At 46.7% G+C, this 24,353-nt stretch overlaps 1 protein-coding gene across 4 annotated transcripts in view; it reads right to left on the reverse strand.

The window, feature by feature from the left end:
- Window positions 1-24,353, reverse strand: part of KCNAB2 (potassium voltage-gated channel subfamily A regulatory beta subunit 2) — a 202,719-nt gene that overhangs the window by 102,111 nt on the left and 76,255 nt on the right. For 3 of the 4 annotated variants that reach the window (XM_069079381.1, XM_069079382.1, XM_069079383.1), the window contains exons 2-3: window positions 2,526-2,655; window positions 424-465 (exon numbers count right to left, since the gene is read on the reverse strand). In XM_069079381.1, the coding sequence (XP_068935482.1) occupies window positions 424-465; window positions 2,526-2,602 (119 nt within the window). In that variant the 5' untranslated portion in view covers window positions 2,603-2,655. The remainder of the gene's footprint in view (window positions 1-423; window positions 466-2,525; window positions 2,656-24,353) is intronic. The other variant, XM_069079384.1, reaches the window with a different exon arrangement.

Here is a 24,353-nt window from a genome sequence, read left to right on the forward strand (position 1 = left end):
TTAAAAATTTTCAACAAAATGAGGTGGTTAGATTCAGTGACCTGTTAGACTCCTTCCATCACTACATCTGGTTACAATCCTGAGATCCTTGGATTCACATCAGCCCTCCAACTCTGAGGGTTCAGAGAATAGCCCAGGGCTTATCGGAGAAATAGCTACCTGGTGTCTGAAAATCCCACCAGGACATCGACTCATTAACGGGGACTATTCACATGGGCAGATGGCTCTCAGAAACAAGCTAGCCATGAGAGCATACCAAGGAATTCACATTCTAATGCAGACTCTGCGGTGCCCTACTTGAAACCATAGGACCACTGTATCTCATGATGGTCACACCATCTATCCACAATGTTGGTCCCTCCCACCCCTCTCCCTTATCTGTCACTAGCTACTAGCTTAGGAAAAAATAAAGGTCTCTGTTACCTGTAAAACTGGAGCTGTCTTTTGGGACTCCCGTATCGAGTACTTCCGATAGCAAAAGAAAGGAAAAGAGAGAGAGAGAGAGAGAAAAAGAGAGACAGTCCATAATGGACATTAACAACCAAGGAGTGTCAAGCACGGAAACCATCCCCATTATCACCATCATCATGCAGGGCTCTCCTCTCTCTGCCACTGACTGGAGCATCTCAGACTTTCAAGGTCCACCCTGTTTTTCTTTGGGAAGACAACTCAGTGGGCCCGGATAAGCTCTACAAGAGCTCCACCCAGTGTCAGATGGAATTAGAGGCTCACTCTGGGCTTCTGCATATCTCTGTAGTGCTTGCCTGCCTAGTATGACTAAAAGGCACACACTTTTGCCAGGGAATAAGAAATCTATCCCTGGTACACTCATCTTTTTAATACAAAATACAATTTTGAACAGACTGAATGCTAGTTAGGAGAAGGGAGGGGAAAAGTCCCCAACCAATGCTTAAGTCTGCACATTAGAAAACAAGACGAAACAGAACAGAACAAAACACAAATTTGTATTTTTTCTTTGCCGCTTTGAGGGAAAAAGTGGGGTTTTCCAAGTTAAATGGGGAGGAGACTTTTTCCTTTGGCGTGAAAATTCTCAGAAGCTTCTATCGGGTTTGGACCACTCAAGGATTTCACAAGGACACTGATTTTTAGGGTCTTTTGCTATTTTGATGGGTTCTTGCTCTCATCTATGTGGGCTTTCTCTCTCCTGTTAGAGTCTGTCACCCACCCATACTTTTGTTTTTTTGCCTTTTGGAGGGCAGTTGGGGTTAAGTAACTTGCCCAAGGTTACACGGCTAGTTTTTTTGTGTGGGTGTTAAGTGTCTGAGGCCGGAACCGAACTCGGGTCCTCCTGACTCCAGGGCCAGCGCTTTACTCACTGCACCACTAGCCGCCCCTTCCACCCATACTTTCTAACCCCTGGTAATTCTTTCCCATGACACCTTGTGTTCTTTTATAATGGATCTACCTGCCAAATTGGAGACTTTCTTTCTAGGTCTTTTAACATTCCATGGGTATTAGAGAAGCACTCTGGTGATATTGGTTCAATTCCTTCAGTAGAATATCAGCTTGTTGGTCAATGGGTGAAGACCTCATATTTAGGGAACCATCTGTTAAATGAATACTTATAGGTAGTCTAAAAACAGTGGTTCTTAGTAAGTTTTGCTTCATTTTCTGCCTCTTTGTCACCATTATGGTTAAAAGCACCAAGGGCCATTTTATATTTTCCTTTGTTTCCTGGATTGTCATGGTCAAAGAATGAATTTATCATTTAGTGCCCACCTTGTTGGTGGCTGAGCCTCTCAATCCTTGGCTGGGCCAGTGTTCAGACAGCAGACACAGTCTATACATCACTAGGCCCATTCTTGAAGCCTTTCAGCAATGGTAGAACCAGACCGAATTTATATTCCCCTGGCCTTTGAGAACCCAGGACCACCTCCATGTCACAATGAGGCCTCAGAGTAGGACTTTGGCAGAGGCACTTGAGAAAAACATTTAAACTATCTTCTATTTTGGTTTCAACATTTATTTTTTTTAAAAGGAGAGAGAAAATAAAATTCTAAATCTGAGAGTGGCCCCATAATAAGGGGGTCAAGGAAATTAGGACAAGCTTCTAAGCTCCACATCTCACATGGGTTATCTTTTCACATTTCCTAAGGGCAGCAGGAAAGATAAAGGCCCATGAGGCCATTATGTGTTAATGGTAGAAAGAAAGATGGTTATGAACCATTTCTCTGACCACATGAAAAGTCTGTGGTCCCAAGTAGACCGTTCAAAAGGGGAAAAATAGGGAAGGAACCATCTGATCTCACCTAAAATAATTTTTATTTGTTCCTTGCCCCCCTCCATGCCTCTCCCCACAAAATCCCTTCCCTTTGAAAATAAAAGAGAAAATGTCTGCATATTCTCAATCAATATCCCAGTGAAAAGTGCCTTTTTTGAACTGGAAGATGGAGCAGTGAGGGGAGGAGGAGTTTGTATCTTATGGAAGGTGGGACCCTTTTAAGCTTCATGAGGGAAGGGAGGGAGCTACCCACGTATTACCAGAAAGAGAGGAAAAAAGTCACCTGTAAATCATGCCTGGAGAGCCTGTCTGTCGTAGTGAGAGCCGCGCTGGCGAGCCCGTGGTAGATTCTGGATACATGGAGCCAGCCTCAATGGTCAAGATTTGTGTCCTCTTTCAACTCTGGAAAAATTCTGGAGGAAGGGAGAGAGAGAGAAAGAGAGAGAGTGAGAGAGAGAGAGAGAGAAGAGAGAAGAGAGAGAGCAGGTGAAAGAGAGAGAGGAGAGAGAGGAGAGAGAGGGAGGAGAGAGACAGGAAGAGAGAGGAGGGAGAAAAGAGAAATCAGAGTTGGACAGGTGGCCTTTTGGTTTATAAATTTACAAAATAATAAAAACATCAACAAACGGAATGTTCCTTGAGAACAGGACTTTACGCCCCTGTAGCCAGCCCGGTGCCCAACACATACCATCTCCTGTGCTGGACCTCTATCCCAGTCACGCCCATTAACCAGGGGCGTCCCCCAAGGCTCTATCCCAGGCCCTCTTCTCTTGTCCCTCTATACTACTTCACTTTGTGAGTTCATCAATGCCCATAGTTTCAATTATCATCTGTAAGTGGATGATTCTCACACTTATTTATCTGGCCCTAACCTCTCTCTTGACCTATAGTCTTATATCTCTAATTCCTTACTGGACATAATGAATTGTACTTTCCATAGACATCTTAAACGCAGCATTTCCAAAACTGAACTCAGACACAGTGCTGTGCCAGGAGTCAGGAAGATCTGAGTTCACATCCCAGCCTCGGACAACCTACTGGCTGTGTGACCCTGAGCAAGTCACTTAACCTATGTGTGTCTCTGTCATTGTTATTGTTGTTCAGTCTTTTCAGTCACGTCTGACTCTTCACGAACCCATATGGGGTTTTCTTGGCAAAGACACTGGAGTGGTTTGCAGTTTCCTTCTCCAGCTCATTTTACAGATGAGAAAACTGGGTTAAATGACTTGCCCAGGGTCACACAGCTAGTAAGTGTCTGAGGCTGGATTTGAATTCAGGTCTTCCTGACTCCAGATCCAGTGCTCTATCCCTTGTGACACCTAGTTTGCCTCAGTTTCTCAAACGTAAAGTGGGGATAATAACATTTGCCTCTAAGGGTTGTTGTAAGGATCAAATGAGATAATAACTGTAACGTGCTTAGAACAGTGCTTGACGCCTAGTAAATACTATATAAATGTTAGCTATTATATATATAATTATAATATGATATATTATTAGAGTAATTATTTTTCATATTTATATTTATCATCATCATCATCATCTTTCCCCTCAGACCTTCCCATCTTCCTAAACTCCCTCCTTCCCTTGAGAATACCACCATCCTGCTGCTCACCCAGGATCACCACCTAGGTGTCCATCTCGCCTCCTCCCTCTCACCTCTCATATCCAATCCTTGCAAGATCTCTTGTATACTTCCCTTGGTCTTCTCATTCCCTCATTCATGCCTAGCCCATTCCAAGGTTCATTTCCCGGCTTTGTCTCCCGGCCTCAGGTCTCTCTCCACCCACCCCAATCCATCCTCCATTCTGCTGTCACAATATTCTTCCTGAAGTTGGACCACATCCCCTTTACGCCCCCAGCCCCTTCTCAGCTGGCACCCTTCTTGATTTCCCTCTGGACTTCACCCTCTACTCCTAGACACTCCCCCCTTTTGGTTTTTGTGAACACTGTCTGCTCTTGGCTCTTTTCCTGCCCAAAAGACTGCTCCTCAGTCTCTTCTGCTGGGTCTGCATTCTAATCATGCTCCCTAAAGGTGGGCTCTGCCCTCCACCTCCCCAGGTTCTGTCCTGGGACTTCTTTTCTTCTCCTTCCCTATTTTATCTCACTTGGTGTTCTCATTAGCCCGCAAGGTTTTAATTATTTTGCATAGTTATATATGTTGTTTTTTTTTCCTTTGGAATGAGAACTCAGGGTGGCTAGGTGGCACAGTGAATAGAGCACCGGCCCTGGAGTCAAGAGGACCTGAGATCAAATCTGGCCTCAGACATTTAACACTTACTAGCTGTGTGACCTTGGGCAAGTCACTTAACCCCAATTACCCTCTTCCCCCTCCAAAAAAATAAAAAAAGAATGAGAACTCCCTGAAGGCAGGGACTATTTTTGCCTTTCTTTTTCAGGCTCCATAAAGTACTTGGCCCTTGGCAGCTGATTAATAAATGTTTGCTGACTTTGACCTTTAAAGACTCTTCTAAGCCCTAAATCTATGATCTTCCTATGTTCTTGGACAGATTCCATGATCTCACCCAGGATTAGCCTATATTACACACAATGGAACTGGATTGGCTGGTTTCCAGGGGATCCATCTGGGCTAAAAATGCAAAAATTTTTGACCTAGAATTGGTGCAAGAGGCTGGACAACCTCCAAGAGAGAAAGGAAAGAACCAGGCGTGTTTCTAGTTGGCTGTATAGCCCATGGGAGTCCTGAGGCCATGGTCAGGAACACCTGGTTGAAAAACCAGACCTGACAGTGACTGACAAGTCATTTGACTTTTTTTGCCTCAGTTTCCTCATCTCTACAATGGGGGTAACCAGCATTTATGGTACCAGCCTTGCAGGTCTGTTGTGAGCCAGGTGAAATATTGTGTGTCAAGCTCTTGGCAGACAATTCGTGTGAGCTATTACAATGCACACACATGTCTTGGCACTCTTCAAAGGGCTCTAGGTGTCCGTTATGATTTTCCTCTCAGTCACTCTCTTTGTCTTTTAGCAGAACCTTGGCAATGGCACCATGGCAGAGATGGCTACTTTCTCTCTCAGTATTTACAACTCAGAAGGCTGGAGGATCACAGTTTGGAGTGAGAAAGGATCTCAGAGACTACCTGGTCTGAACCCCTCATTCAACAGACCAGGAAACTGAGGCTTAGGGAAGTGATGGGACCTGCCCAAGGTCACACAGTTCATATCAGACAAAGGATCTGAACCCAGGGCTCCTGACGTCAGAGCTGGTTCTCTTCCCTGTCCCATGCTGCTTCTGCACAAGTAAGAGATGTTTTCCCTGGGAAATGATGGGTAGAAGGATGGGTGAGTCAGCTGACTGCATTTATTATGTACCATCAACATGCCAGCCACCATGCTGAGCCCTGGAGATGTTACAAGGAGAGGGAAAAGACCGTCCCTGCTCTCAGGAGGCTGACGGTCAAATGGATTCACATAGTGGATTTCCAGATGAAGTTCCACTAGAGAATTCCTCCCCATCTCAGTGAGCTGACAAGTATTATACTAAGTGCCTACTATGTGGCAGGCACTGGGCTAAGCCCAGAAAAAACATGGCCCCTGCTCCCCCAAAGTTCACATTTTAATGGGGGAGACAACTAGGGTCATACAAGATACATTCAGAGCAAAGCAGATGGCATGAGTGTGCATGTGGGGGCAGAGAAGCGGGGGAAAGGAACGAGCTTTATTAAGTATCTTCTATGCGCCAGGTACTGAGCTGAGTGGGAAAGCCGAGGAACCTGAGAGTGGAGAGATGGCATCAGGCACAGCGGGCATGGGGGCACCTAGTGCAAAGTCACGGAGGCTGGAGGCTGAAGGCATGAGAGCCACTGCACAGGGAATCTGAGACTGGGGACAACTGGAAACAGACAGTCTGGCCTGCCTCCGTGAAACTGGGCTGTGTTTGGAATGACCCTGGGCTTCTCCTCAGAAGCAAGTGATGTTCCTTCCAAGTCTGTTTTTGTTGTTGTGTTCCATGCCTTTGAAGTTTGGAACATCATAGACTACAGAGGATTAAACTGTACAGGTGAGAGGTACGTGGCAGATGCAGGCCAGAGGCCTTGGGTATAGCTCAATCAAGACGGGCACAACAGGATGGGTATAAAAGATGAGATCAAAGACCACACGACCGTCGGCCTGGCCACAAAACAAGAAAGACGCTGGCAGGTGGAGAGTCCGGAGCTGCCCTTCTGCCCACGTGTTATAGCACACATACATTTCCTAGTTCAGAGGTTTTTAACCTTTGTGTTAATGTCATGGACCCTCTGGCAATCTGGTGCAGCCTATGGACCCCTTTCGGAATCATGTTTTTAACTGCATAAAATAAAATATATGTAGGATTAAAAAGGAAACCAATTATTATGATGTACAGGTATCAAAATACTGAAGAAAAAAAAGTTCAACATGGACCTCCAGGTGAAGAGCCCCTGGCCTAGGGGAAGGTCCCAGGCATGTTGTGATGACTGGCAGTGAAGGGTATACGGGAGGACATAGATGAGAGCTGCCAAAAATGAGCGGACAGGCTCAGACAGTTGTAACGTCATCCCCTGGGGGAGGGCTCACATGCACGGAGTCAGAGCTCTATTGGTGTAGTGAAATCAAAAGCTATCCAGCATTCTGGTGCTCCTAAGCCCACTGGTTTCTAGTTCTGTGGTCTCCACATTTTTTTTTTTTGGATAGCATACCCCTTCAGTCAAAAATTTTTATGTAACCCCAATATGGGTATATTTAATCATTTGTAAATTATATTAAGTACAACTATACCAATAATTAGGTACATTATACCACTTGTACCAAAAAAAAGAAAAAAGAATGAAATAAGGGCAAAAGAATATTTATTTCTAGAAATTCTAGGGAGGCAATGGAGTTTATTGAGAAAGGAAGTGACAGGTCAGCCTTGAGCTTTAGGAAAATCTGGTGTGTCTATGGAGGGTGGCTTGGGGAGGCGAAATAAGAGGAGGAAGAAATGACAAGATTTGGCCATGGATTGGATATGGGAGGAGAGGAAGAGTTACCGGGAACCTGGGTGATTAGAAGGATGGCAGTGCCCTCAAGAGGAGTGTGGATGTTTGATGGGGTGGGGGGAGTTTGGTGGGGAGGGAGATAAAAGAGGATAAAATAAGATCTAGGCCACAGATCTCAACCCATCCATACCCACTCTTCCTATTTGGCTTTCTCTGTCCCAACCAAAACAAAAAGGTTCCTGGTCCCTGTCCTGGAGTGCTGGCCCTCTGAGAGGGACCTGCTGCAATCATCAGGTGATGTGAGGAACAGAAAGTGGATGTGCTGTGTGCGTGTATTTCACCAGTGGCTCATGTGCCAATACGGCTGTGGGGGTAGGGACGACACAAGCTCAGAATGGGAGACGTTGGGAGCTACTGGAGGGGTAGAGTCCTGGGAGGGAAGGGATGGGGCAACTGTGTTGGAGACAAGTCTAATGACTCGCTGTCGGGGGAAGGGTGGGATGTGAGCCATTTTACCACCCTCTGGTTGGAGTCAGGGCCCAACCCCCTATTATAGAGACCACTGCTCCAGCTTGTGGGCAGCTAGGTGGCACAAGTGGATAGAGTGTCAGGCCTGCATCGGGAAGACCTGAGTTCAAGTTTGGGCCTCAGACAATTCCGAGCTGTGTGACCCTGGACAAGTCACTTTGGCTCAGTCTCCTCATCTGTGAAATGAGCTGGAGAGCAGGAAAGGTCAGCACCTTTGCCAAGAATACTCCAAATGGGATCATGAAGAGTCAGACATGACTGAAATGATGGAACAGAAGAGTTGTAGCTTATCAAAGTGGATTTAAGGTGAACAAGAGGGACATGATTCTTGGCCGCTCTTCTCATCATGGATTCTCTGTGGCATTACCATCCCACCGCTCCATTACAGTGAAGTCACTCTCATTTGGAATTAGAGGTGTGGCCATCAACTCTTCTCTTTATTTGCTGCCTATTCAGATCTTCTTCTGTCACATGTTAGTGGCTGGACACCCTCCCTCTGGATTCCTCTGTTTGCCCTTATTTACAGGAGAGCTTTTATGCAGATGGCCCCCTCCTCTCTCTAACAACCCCTTGGGATTCTCATCCTATGGTTGGAAGGAACACTGGGTTTCTCCTAACCAGGAGCCTGTCTCTGTGTAGCTTTGGGCAAATCCTGGTGTTCCTATTCTGGGCTTATCTGTAAAATGAGGGCCTTGGACGGGATGGTTTCTGAAGCTCCCTCCTGCTCTATGTCCTTAAGCCTACCTGTCAGGATAGGATACACATCGTCCTTTGCACTGAAATCTCCCACCCTGGGGCTGCACAGATGGCTCCCCTTTACGGGAAGAAGTCACAGTGGGAGCAGGAATCCCCTAAAGATCCAGCTGAAGGATGGGATGGAGAGAAGGAGAGAAGGTCATGGCCACCGGTCTCACAAAAGCACACGATGGTTTCGGCTAAGAGACAACTATGTGATAACTCACCTGAGTGGCCATGTCGAACAGAGGAGAGGGAGGTGCTGCCCTGGCAGGCAACAAGACCTGGGTTCAACTCTGGTCTCTGATGCTTGATAACTAACTGGTCACTAACTTAATACAGGCCTTTTTCAGCAACTGTCCAAATGACTGAAATAGCAATAACGATGATGATGCTAGTTAGTGCTTATATGTGACTTTCAGGCTTGCAAAGCATATTCCATTGTCATTCACAGCCTCCTAACTGTGCTGCTTGGTGAGTCACTTCAGTTTTCTGACCCTCAGTTTTCCTCATCTGTGAAGTGGGACTAACAACAGCAAGTCCCTCAAAGGCTGCTATGAATTTCACATGAGAAAACTGAGTAAAATACATAGCAAACCTTATATTGCGATGGCAATGGCAGCTGTCAGTGTAGTGAGCCCCAGCCTAGGCTGACTGGTTATGGGGGCCAAAGCATCCAGATGTCTCCGATCCAGAAACTGGCTCTGTTCCCACAGACTTAGATGAGGACTGGGTTTATCTAACTGTGTTGAGACCCCAAAGAAAGCCTTCCCTTGGGACCAATGAACTTCATGTAAGTCTTACCATTCTTGGAGACAAAGAGATGGGAGCTCTCCAAATGGTCTCCAGTGAAATCATTAAAGGATGACTTCCTTAAACTCATTGTCCTTGCCTGAGGGTTGGGGTGCGTCAGCTTCGATGGAAAGAAGTCTGGGTTTGGAGTCAGGGGACCTAGATTCGAATCTCACTTCAACCATTTTGTGGTCTTGGGCAGCCAACTCCCCTCTCTGGGCCTCTGTGTCTCTGTAAAATGGGGGGTTGGATTAGATGGTGTCTGAAGACCCTTTTCCCAGTTCTAGATCTATGATCCCATGTTAATGATGACGATGATAACATTTATAATGGTAGGTGCCATTATTAGCCCAATTTTACAGACAAGGACACTGGGGCAAAGGTTAAGTGACTAACCTAGGTACACACAATTAATGTGTCTAGAGGCCAAATCTGAACTCAAGCCTTCTTGACTGACAGTTCAATGCTCTCTCCACTGTGCCCCCTAGTGGTTAAGGATCCACATTTGAGTTTTACCATTTTGGGAAAGAGGGCTGGAGATGCGTCATTGGAGATGGATTCTATGTGGCAATAATGGGCTTGTGTAGGAATTAGATATATGATCTCAGTTTCAGCAGAGCCCACATTCTGGCTAGCTCAGAGAGATGACCAGCTGTTACCTCTTTTTTTTTGCTTTTAGGAGGGGGGAAGGTAGGGCAATTGGGGTTAAGTGACTTGCCCCAGGTCACACGGCTAGTGTTAAGTGTCTGAGGCCAGATTTGAACTCAGGTCCTCCTGACTCCAGGGCTGGTGTTCTATTCACCGTGCCACCTAGCTGCCCCCTCAGCTGTTACCTCTAACAAAAATAACAATCTACAATTTGTTGTTCAGTTGTTTTTCAATCGTGTCTGACTCCCCTTGACTCCATGCGGGGTTTTCCTGGCAGAGATACTGGAGGGGTTTTCCATTTCCTTCTCCAGCTCGTTTTACCGATGAGGAAACTGAGGCAAACAAGGTGAAGTGACTTGCCCAGGGTCACACAGATAGTAAGTGTCTGAGGCCAGATTAGAACTCAGCATGACTCTTCCTCATTCCAGGCACTGTGTGCACCATGACTCCACCTAGTGGCCAGGATCAATAAATACCCACATTTACATAGGCTACTTTTAAGACCCAGCCCAAGTCTTCTTTTCTGCAGAAGGCCTTTCCTGGCCCCTCTCAACCCCCTGCTACTGGCTTCTTCTTTAAGATCACCCTCCATCTGCACTGCATAGATATTGTACGTATCTAATTGTCTGCAAGCTGCCTCCCTGGATGAGACTGGGGGCTCCCTGGGGGCTCCCTGAGGGTGGTATCTTCAGTGCTTAGCACAGTGCCCAGCACATGTAAGCAACAGATTAAATGACAGATTTAAGGCAGGTAGCTAGGTGGTGCCATGTATAAAGTACTGGGCTTGGAATGTGGAAGACATGAGTTCAAATCTAACCTCATACCCTAACTAGCTGTGTAAGTCAGAGAAGCCACTTAATTTAAGCAAGCCACTTGATCCCCCTCAGTTTCCCCATCTGTGAAATGAGGACCACAGCATAACTGAACTCTCAGGGTTGTCTGGAGGATCAAATATCTGCGAAGTACTTTATAAAAAAGTACAGAAATACTAGCTATTTTAGGCTAGCATTTGTGAGTAGTAATATTACTACTAATAATGCTAATTTATGTCATTACATTTGATATTATTTATATTAGCTACATTATTATATGATTAAGTATTAATAGAATCAATTATTAATATTAATTCTAATAAATGCTTGGTGAGACTAAGCTACCACAGGCTAGAACATGCCTTACATAACTCTCTAATCTGAACCTCAAGACTAGTTCTGGGAGGCAGAGCTGACAGGCACCCTAGAACTTTTCCATGTTCCCGCAGCTGGGAAAGACCTGAGGTTCGATTTGGACTCAGTTTCCCTGATCTCCAATTCCAGCCTTCTCCACACACAGAAGCGAGGCAGACACTGGTATAGTGAGGAGGTCCGAGAGGTCCACTTTCTCCTACTTCTACCCCTGGGAGTAATGGATTCCCCAAAGGAGCACCAAATGCTTTCAGGGAACCAAGGAGCATTAGGTTAGGGCCTACTTTAATAAGAGTGCCAATCGTGGCTCAGAGGACTTTTTTTTCCTCTTTCCAGAACACCGCTGTGCTGGGATCAGCTAGTCCAACTTCTTTGGCCCCAAATACCTCTACTGGGGCTAAGCAGTACTCTAAGGTGAATGCTAAAGGCACATGCGCAGACAGTCGAGAAATAGAAATAAAGGGGCACAAGGAGTAAAGAGAAGAATTTAACTCTTCCCCTGCCCCTTCCCTCTGCCCTGTATGCAATCAATTAGTTGCCAAGGTCTTCATAATGTCTCAAATCTGTCCTTTTGCCCCCATTACATAGCCACTGAGTGCCAGGCCCTGTCACCAGTCACCCAAATGACTGAGAGAGTCTCCTAATTGGACTCCCAGACGCCATTCTCTCCACCATCTGATCCAGCCTCCACCCAGCTGCCAAGATAATCTTAAAGTATCAGGGTGACTGGTGGTGCCCCATTGCCTCTGGAATAAAAAGCCAATCCTTAGCTGGGTATTTTGAGTCTTTCGGAATCTGGGCTTATAGCACAGGACTGCCCTTTGTGTACTCTGGGTTCCGGCCAAAGTGGACTCTTTGCTGTTTTGTGAAGCTGCTGCACCATCTCTTGTCCCTGACACCTTTGCACCAACTGTCTCTCATGCCTGGAGAGTCCTTTCCTCCCCCTCGGCCTCTTAAAATTCCCTTCAAGGCTCAGCTCATGGGCCACGTTCTTTGGGAGCCTTTCCTGATGCCCCTTCTTGCTAACTCCCCAAATGACCATATCTATACACTTCTCCATTTGCTCCTTGTTTCCCTCTGCTAGAATGGCAGCTCCCCAAGGGTTGGGAGTAGAAGAGAAAAAAGGGAGAGATGAGGGAAAGAGGAACAGAAGTTGTGAGTCTGGTGGGAAGTGAGAACTAGATGAATGAGAGTTAAAATGCCCTGGGGGGCAGACATGGGGCAGAGGCTGCCCATCTCTGCTCTAGCTCCTTCTGGGCGAGGGAAGGGATGGCATCTTTCCTTGCTTTTGGGCCCCGAATGGGAAGCAGCAGCTTTGCACCCTTCCAAATCACCCAGGCTTTGCTGCTGCTGTCTCAGGGATGACAGAAAAAGGGTGAGTTGAGATGCCTATCACCCTCTCATTTCTCCAGGGGATGATGAGTAGAGAGGAAAGTCCTCATACCCCCCCCTAGGTACCTCTGCCATCCTCCAAGGCAGGAGATGCTTCCCAAGAGGTCCAAAGAGGTAGAATTAAAGGCTGTAACCTAGGTCACTGGTGAGTAAAGGGCAGGACTCTGACAGGCCCAGGTGGGCTTCGGACTCTGATCTGTTTTTGGCATAATTTTCCCAGGAAATCAGAGATGAGTAACTGCTCCCCAGGGCATAGCATAGAGCACTTGTGAAGGTTATCTCGCAGAAAGGGGAGGCAAAGGATGAGTCCAGGGACGTGGGAAGCAAGGATTCTCCCATCTGGTTGGGAATTGGCTGAGGCAAAATAATAACTATAAAACCAACAATAATAACAGCTAACATTTATATTGTGCATCAAGGTTTGCCAAGTACTTTACATATTTAGTGATTAGTAATGATAATACCTAGCATTTACATAGCACTTTAAGGTTTATGGAACAGTTTGCCAATATTACCCAATTTATAATAATAGCTAATAATATTCATACGGCACTTACTATGTGCCAAGCACTTTCTGATCTTAGTGGATCTTCACAAAAGCCCTAGGAGCTAGGTGTTATTATCATTCCCATTTTACAGAGGAGGAAATTGAGGCACAGAAAGTGACTTGCCCAAGGTCACACAGCTAGTAACTGCCTGAGGTGGGATCTGAACTCAGTTCTTCCTGACTCTGAGCCCAGGGCTCCATCTGCCACCAAGTTAGTCATACGTATGAGGCCAGCAGAAATCACTCTCAATAACCAATCATTTTCTCCATTGCTGTCCATACCTAACTGTCCAAGCTGAAATAAGCCAGACTTCTGGGGCAATAATTATTCAATGGGCGAACACAGAAACCCAAAGAAAAATAGTCCTAGTCTGGTTCTGAATTCTGTAACTGAAGGGGCTTGAGATCCAAGGAAAGAAAAAAAAAACTCACTTTGGATTTGTCATGATATTTGTTTTTACTCCCTAGTCTCTTTTCTATGTCTTACAGTGAGGAATACCCTGGATAAAATAAAAATTAAAATTAAAAGAAAAAAAGGATTTCCTAGCCATAATCTCTGAGGAAGAAAAGTAGTGGGTGCCCCAAAGAACAATGGAGGAGGCACTGAACAGGAGGGGACCAACCTGTAATGGGGAAGGTAGGCTGTGGTCAGTGGTGAAGGGCTTTAAATGCCAAACAGGAGTTTAAATTTGATTCTTATTACTGTTGTTCAGTTATTTCAATCACGTCCAACCTTTTGTGACCCCGTTTGGGGCCTTTATTGGCAGAGATACTGGAGTGGCTTGTCATTTCCTTCTCCAGCTCATTTTACAGATGAGGAAACTGAGGCAAACAGGGTGAAGTGACTTTCCCAGGGTCACACAGCTAGCAAGCAACTGAGGCTGGATTTGAACTCAGGAAGATGAGTCTTCCTGAATCCAGGACTGGTGCTCAGTCCACTGAACTCCCTAGCAGTCCTATATTTGATCCTAGAGGCCACTATGTTTACTGAGTAAGGGACATGACATGGTCACATTTATATATGCTTTATGAAATCCACTTGGCAGCCATGTGAAGGATGGACTGGAGAAGGGAGAGGCTTGAGACATGAGATCAGTTAGGAGGTTACTTCCATAGTCCAGGTGACAGGTAATGATGGCCAGGACCAGGGTGGCGACTGTGTGAATGAAAGGAAAAGGACAAAGGTGGCAGATTGGGCAACTGCCTGGATATATGGGTAAATGAGAGCGAAAACTGAGCATAACACTAGGGCCATAAATCTGGATAACTGGGAGGGCAGTGGTGTTCTTGACAGAAACTATGGAAGAGGGAAGAGTTTAGAGGGAAAGATGATGAGTTTTGTTGTGGATGTGTCAAGTCTGATACATTCCTCGGATATCCCATTTGAGATGTCCAAAAGGCCTTTGGGCTTCACTAGGCAGATGATTCCTGTAGGGGCAGACACTGGGCTCTCCATTCTTGGGTACTTTTCCCTGGAAAGTGCTTTGGTCTTACCCCAAGCCATTCTCTCTCTCCCTCTCTCTCTTTTTTTTTTGCTCTTTGGAAGGCAATTGGGGTTAAGTGACTTGCCTGAGGTCACACGGCTAGTTTTGTGTTAAGTGTCTGAGGCTGGATTTGAACTCAGGTCCTCCTGACTTCAGGGCTGGTGCTCTATTCACTGTGCCACCTAGCCGCCCCTCCCCAAGCCACTCTCAAAGCTCATTACAGTCATTTTTTCTTTTCTTAAAATTTTCTTTTTTCTTTCTTACTGTGTGTGCATGTGTGTGCGTGCGTGTGTGTGTGTGTGTGTGTGTGTGTGTGTGCGCCACTTTTAAGAAATTTCTAATCTCAGTCAAGGAACATTTCTCAATCTACCACTTTTCTGGGCCTTTGTGAGAGCAGAGCTCAGGAAGAAGACTTAGGTTGGACATAAAAATCTGGGAGTCACCATCATGGAGATTATAACTGAGCTCACACAATCTGGTGAAATCATTGAGAAAGAAGGAGCAGAGAGAGAGAGAAGGAGGCCCAAGACAGAACCTTGGAGGGGGAGGACCCATAACTGAGAGTAAGATATAGGTGATGATAAAGCAAAGACTAAGAAAGAAAGGTCAGACAAATAGGAGAACTGGGAGAGCAAGGATATGAAAACCCAGAGAAGGGAGAGCATCTAGAAGGAGGGGGTGGTCAACACTGTCAAATGGACGCAGAGGTCAAGAATAGGTCAAGAATTAATAAAAAGGGGGTGGCCAGGTAGCACAGAGAGTAAGAGCACCGGCTCCAGTGTTGAGGAGACCTGGAGATTGAATCCCGGGCTCAGACACTTAGCACCCACCCAGAAACACCTGGCCGTGTAACCTTGAGCAAGTTACTTAACCCCAATTGCTTAGGGGTGGCCAGGTGGCTCAGTGAGTAAGAGCACCGGCTCCAGTGTCGGGATGACCTGGATCAAATCCGGGCTCAGATACTCAGCACCACACCCAGAAATAACTGGCCGTGTAACCTTGAGCAAGTTACTTAACCCCGATTGCTTTAAGAAAAATCTATTAAGCACCTACTATGTGTCAGGTACATAGTAGGGGAGCTGGAGATACGAAAAGAAGCAAAGGACAGTCCCTGACAACAATCTAATGGGGGAGATTGAAGACTGAGAAAACCCCCATCAGATGCGGGGCTTAGGAGGCCTGGATTTCTGTCTTAGCTTTCTATTTGGCCTTGACACCTTGAATCTCTCTCTGCTCCAGGCAGTTCTCTACTCAGTTGACCAAGTGATTTTTCCTAAAGCCCAGGCCTGATCTTTCTACTCGCTGAACTCCAGGAACCTTCTGATAGCTCTCTGATCTCTGGCATCGAGAGCTCTTCACAGCCTGGACCCTCGTCTCCTCCCCATGCCCTTTGGTCTAGTCACACAGGCCCACTCCATGTTTTTCATACATGACGATCCATCTCCCACTCCTCAAATTTGCTTTGGCTGACCCTCAGGTCTGGGCAGCTTTCCCTCCTCCCCTCTGCCTCCTGGATCCATTCATGACTTGGCTAAGGTCCCACCACTGGACCCTCTCCAGTCGTCCTGATCTATAACCGGCCACTGGACCCAGATGGCTCTGGAGCAGAAAGTAAGATTGGTGGCCTTGCACAGCCCTCCCTCACCCAAATCACAGTCAAGTCATCACCTCCCTGATGTCATGGGCCTCTTCGAGAATGAAGGATAAACCACAACACACACAACACACGTGGGAGGCCTTTCCTGGTCCCCCCAGCTGCTAGCACCCTCCTTCTGAATCTCCCTTCTATTTGGGCTGTGAATAATTTTGTACATACATAGTTGTGAGCTTGTCTCTCTTCTAGAGAATGAGGCCTCCACAAGGGTGTTCTGCCTTTTTTTGTGTCCTCAGGGGTTAGTACCTGACCTTGCGCATAGTAAGCTCTTAATAAAGATTGTCAAGTAAATGACTGGCCTGGCCTAGTGCCCAGCTGGTATACAGTAAAGGTTAAATAAATGCTTGTTGGCAGGCTAGGCAGGACAGTTCCTTTCAGTTTAAAGCTAGCCTACAAAGGCTCCTCCAAGAAAATCAGTGCAATAAAGAAGCCCACTCTGAGGCAAAGACAGAGAAAAGAAAAGGAAGGAGGTGGGACGTTCTCCAGAGCAGTGCCGTCCAACTCAAAGAGAAAAGAGGGGCCCGCTAATAGCTATAAGGATCTCTGCTGGCTGCCTATTGACTTAGTTTTAAAGCATAACATTGGCTATGGTCTTTTGTATTTTTATTTATTTTGTTAAATATTTCCCAATTACATTTTAATCTGGTTCTGGTTCCACTCATCCTGGGCCTTGTTTCTGACACCTCTGCCCTAGATGACTGACTACGAGTAAAACAGGGAGTGCTGTGTCAGAATTAGGGGGCACACAGGCTGGAGTCAGGAAGACCTGAACCTTAGACACTTATGAGCTGTGTGACCCTGGGCAAGTCACTCAACTCTTGTCTGTCTCACGTTATGCAGTTGAAAAATGGGGATCAATAACAGCATCTAGTTTCTAGGGCTGCTGAGAGGATCAAATGAGATGATATCTGTGAAGTCTGGCACAGTGCCTGGCACACAGTAGGTGCTTAACAAATATTTATTTTCTACCTCTCTCCCAGCCTCCCTTCCTTTCTTCCTTCCTTTGCTCCTTCTTTCTTTCCTCCTTCCCTCCTTCCCTTTCTTTCCTCCTTCCCTTCCCTCCTTCCTTCTTTCCTTCCTCCTCATTCCCTTCCTTCTTTCTTTCTTTCTTTCTTCCTTCCTTCCTTCCTTCCTTCCTTCCTTTCCTTCCTCCCTCCCTCCATTCCTTCCCTCCCTCCCTTCTTTCTTTTCTTCCTGAAAATAGGAGACCTGGATACTCAAATGGTCTCAGCTTCTATGGGCTCTAATCCAGATCTGTGGTACATAAGCCTTTCAATGTGTTTTAGGTCACTCTCCCCATCATGACAAGTAGACCGAGCTGCTTGATTTTCCACTCAAGGTCAGATTTATCCAGTAGGATAGCTGCCTCTATCCCATCATTCTGTGATCAGACAGATGGGATGCTGAGGGCTCAGGGCTGCTACAGGTAAGGAGAAAGCTGGAAAGAACGTCCTGCTCCATTTAAGGGAACACCTGGCTGGAGGCTGTCAGCCCTTGGCTCTGTGCCCCATTCCTGGGTACAAAGGTCAGGCCCGTGCTGTGCCCCAGCAGCTGTGCACTCCAGCTATCAGCTGGGGGCCAACAGAGGGCTTAGCTCCATTTTCATGTCTGCTATGCTCCCTTCCAAAAAGGAAGACAGACTTTGAATGAAGCTTGGCTATTTGCCCCTCCTTGATTCTTGTGTTGGTGAGGCTGCTTGTCTGTCTTCTGAAGGGGGCCTACCCAGCTCTCTTCACTACCTCCTGTGGGAAGAAAAGCTGGGAGATCTGGGAGAGACTGCATTCAGGACACTTGGGGATGTGTGCACGCGCACACGCACACACGCACACACACACACACACAGCTGAATCCTGCCTGGAATTCTGAATCTGTCCTCCGTTCTGCAGCTACTTCTACCCAATGGGAAGTAACTGCATCAGCCAGGCAACCAATCCCTCTGGAGACCTGATGCCTTAAAGAGAGAGGCTGCAAACAGACGGACCGGCAGACGCTGTACGATCAGGAGTAGCAGTCCCAGCCCCAGGGAACCATTGAGGAAAGGCAGGAAACCACAAGGAACTATGTTAACCACGGCAACATGGGCTGACTTGGGGGGCAAGAGGAGGGCACATCTCCTGAGCTCTTTCCCGTTAAAAATAATAACGATAAAAACACGAGGCAACGTTAGAACAATGGAGAGGAGGCTCGGTGGTCAGTGCGTGCCAGGGCAGAAGTGAAGAGGTTTGAGTTCCCATTCCCTCCATCATTTGAGGACCTGGTTCAAATCCCATCTGTGACACATATACCTGTGTGGCCTTGGGTTAAATCACAACCTCTCTGAATCTCTGTTCCCTCATCTGTAAAATGTGGGAGTGTCAGCCTCTGAGGTCCCCCCCCATGCCAGAACTGCCCCTAGGAGCTCTCTGATTTACCAGCTTTGTGACTTCATGGCTCTGGGCCTCAGTTACCTCACCTGTAAAATGGGGGAGGGTGGTTAACTAGTCTGGTTGCAGGTTTTTTCCATCTCTAGATCTATGACCCTATGTCTTGCCCTCTGACCCTAACAAAAAAACCCTCTAAATTTTCTTTTTAGAAAAACCTGAGCCCAGATCGGGGCGGGGGTAATAAGCCCTTTTTGTACCATCTTCATAGGGTTTTCAGTGAAAGAACAGTTGTGGAGATATCCTGATCTTTCACAAGGTGCTACTCTAAGGAAAATGTTGTTTCATTATTATCAGAAGATTAAACTCAGATTTTTGTTGTTCAGCTGGTTTTTCATTTGTATCTGACTCATCATGACCCCATCTGTGTTTTTTGCTTGGCAAAGATACCAGAGTGGTTTGCCATTTGCTTTTCCAGCTCACTTTACAGATGAGGAAACTGAGGCAAAGAAGGTTAAGTGACTTGTCGAGGGTCACCCAGCTAGGAAGTTTCTGAGGCTGGATTTGAACCCAGGAAGATGAATCTTCCTGACTCTAGGCCTGGCATGCTAGCCAATGTGCCATTTAGCTGCCCAAGCTCAGCTTTATCCTTCCCCTAGTCCCACCCCCTCATCTGACCAAGAAGGAAGCTGTGCCCAGGAGAGGGGAGGCTGCCTTACCTGCGGTCACACAGTTAAATAAGGGCCAACACTAGAAAGCAGGTCTCTGGACTGTAGCCAGGGGTTTTAGCCTGAGATCTGGGCATTTGTTTTTCAATATTTAGATAACTGTATTTCAATCTAATCAATTTCCTTTGTAATCCTGTGTTTTATTTTCTGCATTTAAAAACGTGATGCTGAAAAGGGTCCATAGGGCTTCCCCAGCCTGTCCAAGAGGAACTTGGCACAAAAGGGTTCAGAGTCCCTACATCTACACTTATCGCTCTTTCCCTGTACCACAATGCCCAAGTAGAAAATACCTGATAACAACCCTCAAAAGGTCCAAAAGAGCAATGGGGCGGGGGGCTTTGTCTGAGAAATTTGAGTTTCTTACCATGTCCCATGGACACAGACTTCTGTTTTTTTTTCTTTTTTAGGTATCATATAATGTGGGAGGGCAAGAAACGAAGCTGAAAGGGAACGAGCAAACCCCCAAAGTTACAGAAGGGCACACGTTCAAAGCAATGACGCCAAAGACGTGTATAGTAATGGATCCTAAAGAACCAACAGAAACCACTGCGGAATTGCTTTCTCAGGGAGTCCCTGGAAGGCTCTGAAGGTACCTGCAGATTGGAAGAAGGCCATGGTATTACTTTTGCTTCAGGCAAAAGGAACTGCAGAAATGATCTCCAATGGGGCTGTGTACATTTCAGGAGGAAAAGTCCCAGAAAGAGGTGGCATGGATTGGACAGTGGCCAGAGGACCCCCAACCTCAAATCCTTGGAATCTCTGCAGACAAGCTGTGCTGGATGAGCTGGGATTCTAGGTTAATCCATCCTGGCTCCATTCTCCTCTGTCTGCAGGAAAGCCCTTGAATGGCTCTCGGCCTCTTTTTGGTCCCCTGTAAAATGAAGCGGTTGGACCAAGCTCTTCACTACAGAAGACAGGAGAGGGTGGTGGGTGATGACTTAACACCATGACCTTTTAAGACCGGTCATGACTGGTGGGTGTGGCCTCTTGGTTAATTGGACATTCCATGTGACGTGTTCAGATCTTCAACTCCCAGAGGTTAGAATAAAGCAAGACGGGGTTTTAAATGGCAAAACCAATTTGCCAACAAGCATTTATTAAACACATAACTATTTGCCAAAGAACTGGAGGTACAGAGGAAAACAAAAGCAGCCTCTGTCCATGAAGAACTTATATTCTATTGAGGGGGTGGTGGTAGGGGGAGACAATACATAAATTACACTGAGCCAGCCAGGTGGTGCACTGGTTACGTCAGGAAGAACTGAGCTGAAATCCAACTTCAGATACTTACTAGCTTCGTGACCCTGGGCAAGTCACTTAACCTCTGCCTCAGTTTCCCCAACTGTAAAATGGGGATAATAATAGCACCTACCTCCCAGGGTTGTTGTGAATATCAAACCAATAACTAACTGTTAAGCGCTTAGCACAATTCTAGCTATCAGCATCATCATTATTTGAATATAACTTAGTTTTTCTTCGAATCCTATCTCATGGTCACCAAAAGAATGGCTATTTACTAAAGTCTTGGCTAACCAAATTTTCCAGTTATGACAACAGAAGGCCAAATTGTTTTTTGTTGTTTTGATGAGAACTATGATTTCCTGGGTGAAGGGAGGAGCTCTTGGGGAATGATTCTTTACCATCAAGGCAGACTGGCAAACCTACTGATACTTTGAAAAAACCCTGGGGCAGTGAAAGGTGGAGGTACCTGCCCAGGGTCACACAGCTAGGAGGCGTCTGAATCCAGATCTTCCTGACTCAGAGGCCAGCCCTCCACCTCTTGGCATGCCAGATGATAAATGAGAGGAATGAATGACTAGGGTTTTTCACAGCACTTTAAAGTATGTCATCTCCTTTTGTCATGAAGAAGGTGGGGCTCAGAGGGATGAAGGGACCTGGCCATGCTTGCATAGTGAACAAACATCCACAGTGGGACTCCTGCCTCTAGATTCCCCATTTTCCACTGAGGTGCCAGAGAAATGAAGGGATTCCTCTATGGTCATGCTGTGAGTAGGTTTTCGAGGTGGAAACTGAACCTTGGTCTATCTGACTTTAAGCCCAGTCAAGTATCCAGTGGGATATGCTGCAACCAGCTTTTGTGATAAATCATAAGATTAGAGAAGGTTAGATCAAGAAGGACCTTTAGAAACAATCTGGTCCATTACCCTCACAGGAAACAAGCCCCTGCCCTGGTACTGTATGACCTCAGCTATCCAAATTCTCCCAGGAGGCAGCTTTGTAATTTACCTCTTAAGAGTCAAGGTCAAATCATAAAGGTCAAAGTGACCCTCCTGGGAAAGCTCAGACCCTGAAATATATGCATATAGATATAGATATATGTATATACTACTATCATTATGTAGCAGAAAGGCTCATGGCATCTTGGAAGAATCCTTTATGACCATCTAATTAAACTCTTTCATTTAATTAAAAGATGAAAAAACAGGCCCAGACAGGAAATTACTTCCTCAAGGTCACATGTAGCAAGTGGTAGAGCGGCGGGGGGGGGGGGGGGTCACATGCCCTTGTCTCTGCCGACATCAGCTTGGGGACTGCACTTAGGAAGTCACCCAGGGACAGGAAGAGGTGTTACCACCCCAAACTCCCTTGCAGCACACACCCTCCCTTCTTCTGCCAGATGGCACCTCACTGTAAGCCAAAGACAAGAGCCCATTAGCACAGCCTCCTCCTACACATCAGACCTGACATAACTTTGATCAGACACCTCTTATCGGAGATGGTGGAGAGTTTGAACAAGAATGAATGCACTTTGGCAAGAAAGCTGCTGGCAATGAATGCTTCTGGGACGTGAGCTCTGTCCTGGAAGCCATCACAGGCTCTGTCCCAGCTCTCTTTTGCCCTTTGTGATCTTGTCTCTCATCAGATCACCAGTCCTGCATCTATAATACCCGCCGGACAGCTCCACCTGCATGTCCCATTGGCATCTCAAACTCAAAATGTCTAGAACAGAACTTGTTATCTTCCCCCCAAACCCATCCTTCTTCCTAACAACTCCAGTTCTATCAAACACACCGCCATTCTGGTTACCCATATTTACACCTCCAGATTTACACTCCCTCCCTCTGTCATGCTGCCCTGCCTCCCTCCCAGATCCAACCAGATGGCCAACTTGCCTCCCACAAAATTTCTGGCATCTTCTCCAAGCGTACCAAAAACACTCATGCTCAGGCGCCCATCACCTCCCTTCGCTACGCCATATCCTTCTAGCTGATCTCCCTGCCTGCAGTCTCTTCTTTGTAAAACGTCTTCTGCTGCAAAAATGATATCCCTGGGGAACAGGCTCTTTTATCCTTAGTCAGAGGGATTGTTGGCTCAAAGAATTAGAGGTGGAAGGGGCCTTTGAGCTTCTCTGGCCTAACCACTTAATCTTACTGTTGAGGAAACAGGTCACACAAAGAGTCCGTGACGATACAAGGTCCTCTTTACGTTAAATCCAGAATGAAGGCCAGCCCAGCTCCCACCCCTCCATGCCTTCTAGAAGGCTCCTCTGAGGCATGCAGAGCAATGCCTTGTCCCTACCCAAGAGGGACAAGAATCTGTTTGGGAAGAAGTAGCAGAAACGCCCATGTGGAACCCCAGCTTCAAAGCTGAAGCCTGCTATCATCAGTGTTAAAAACTCTGCCCACAAACAGATTTTTAAGTCTGCAGAGGAAGAAAACTCAGTCCCCCTATCATATCTCCATCACTCAGCACAGTGCCTGGCACACAGCTGATGTTCAATAATGGTTACTGATTGATTGATACACAGAATCTGACTGTGGGAACATCTTATTTGAGAGTAACCAATTATTTTTGAGTCTGGCTGGGTACCTGAATCTAGAGAGGGGACAGAGAGCTGTCTGATTCGACTGGAGCAGAGAGGGGAAGGAGAGACAACATGGCATGGGGGAAAGAGCTAGCTGTAGAACTGGGATGACCCAGATTCAAGTCCTGCTGCCCCTACATGCTGGGATGTGTGACCCTGGCCAAGTCACCTAACTTCTGCGTGCTCAGGCAGCTCTAGGTGACTTTAAGTTGCCAAGAACATGGTGGACTGCATTAGTGGGGGGAGGTTCCCAAGCTGGTGATGTCAGGGGTCTAGTTCCTAACCTTATAGAGGGGAGTACTATAAGTGCACTTATAGTAGACATGTTGTGATGGTGCTGGGTCTTGAAAGGCCTTGAAGGCAAAGGTGAGGGCATTTTATTCACTGAAGATGCAGCAGCACAATCAGACTGAAGATCATTTTGGCAACAGTATAAAGGAAAGGCTGGAGGAGGGTGGGGTAGTGGCAAGAGAACCTGCTGGGCCCCACTTCAACAGGCCAAGTAGGCGGGCCCTTGAAGAGGCTGGTGAGAGACGTGACTGTTACTCCACTGAGCTTATCAGAGCTGGGGCCAGCAGCCAGGGATGGGAGGGCAAATGATGAGTAAATGCCCTAACTCACACTTTACCTAACCCCATTAGTGACTCTGGGGAGAGGCCATGGACAATAGTATCTCTGTCTCTGTCACACACACACACACACACACACACACACACACACACACACACAGCTGTGTTGTTCATAAAACACCTCTGAAGCCCCACAGCAATACCGAAAGGTAGGTTATCATTATCCCTGTTTCTTAGGAGACACTTGCCCATGGTTGCACACCCAGTGGATGTCAGGGGCAGGGTTCAAATCTAGCCCTTCCTGACTTTTAGGTCCCCAATGCTACCTGCTCCCCCGGGCCAACGGCTTCTCTGGCCCCTTTCTCCTCAGATCAGGCAAGAGCAGGCTGAAGTGGCTTCTTCCAGGGCCAGGCTGAGGTCCTGGCCTTCTCTCTGATGCAACAACTCAGAGGCATTGTACTCAGTGTAGAGGAAAGCTGCTTGGGCCGTTGCTAGGATGACAGCCATTGGCCCTGATGGAATTTCTACTGCACCAGACTCCAAGTGAATTCCCTCACTGCAGGTAACAAGAAGACTGCATGGGCTGGCGGGGCTGGCTGCGATCCTGGGAAAGGACTGATCTAGGTCAGTTTAGGGGGAAAGAGAGGGAAGTTGCATCTGGCCTCCTTAAGGACAGAAGGTTCCCAGGACCGATTCAGGCCTTCAGTTATAG

This window comes from Petaurus breviceps, unplaced genomic scaffold (genome assembly GCF_028583685.1).
Source record: "Petaurus breviceps papuanus isolate PSGF00001 unplaced genomic scaffold, PetGlider_PUasm1.0 91041, whole genome shotgun sequence".
Lineage (NCBI taxonomy): Eukaryota > Metazoa > Chordata > Mammalia > Diprotodontia > Petauridae > Petaurus > Petaurus breviceps.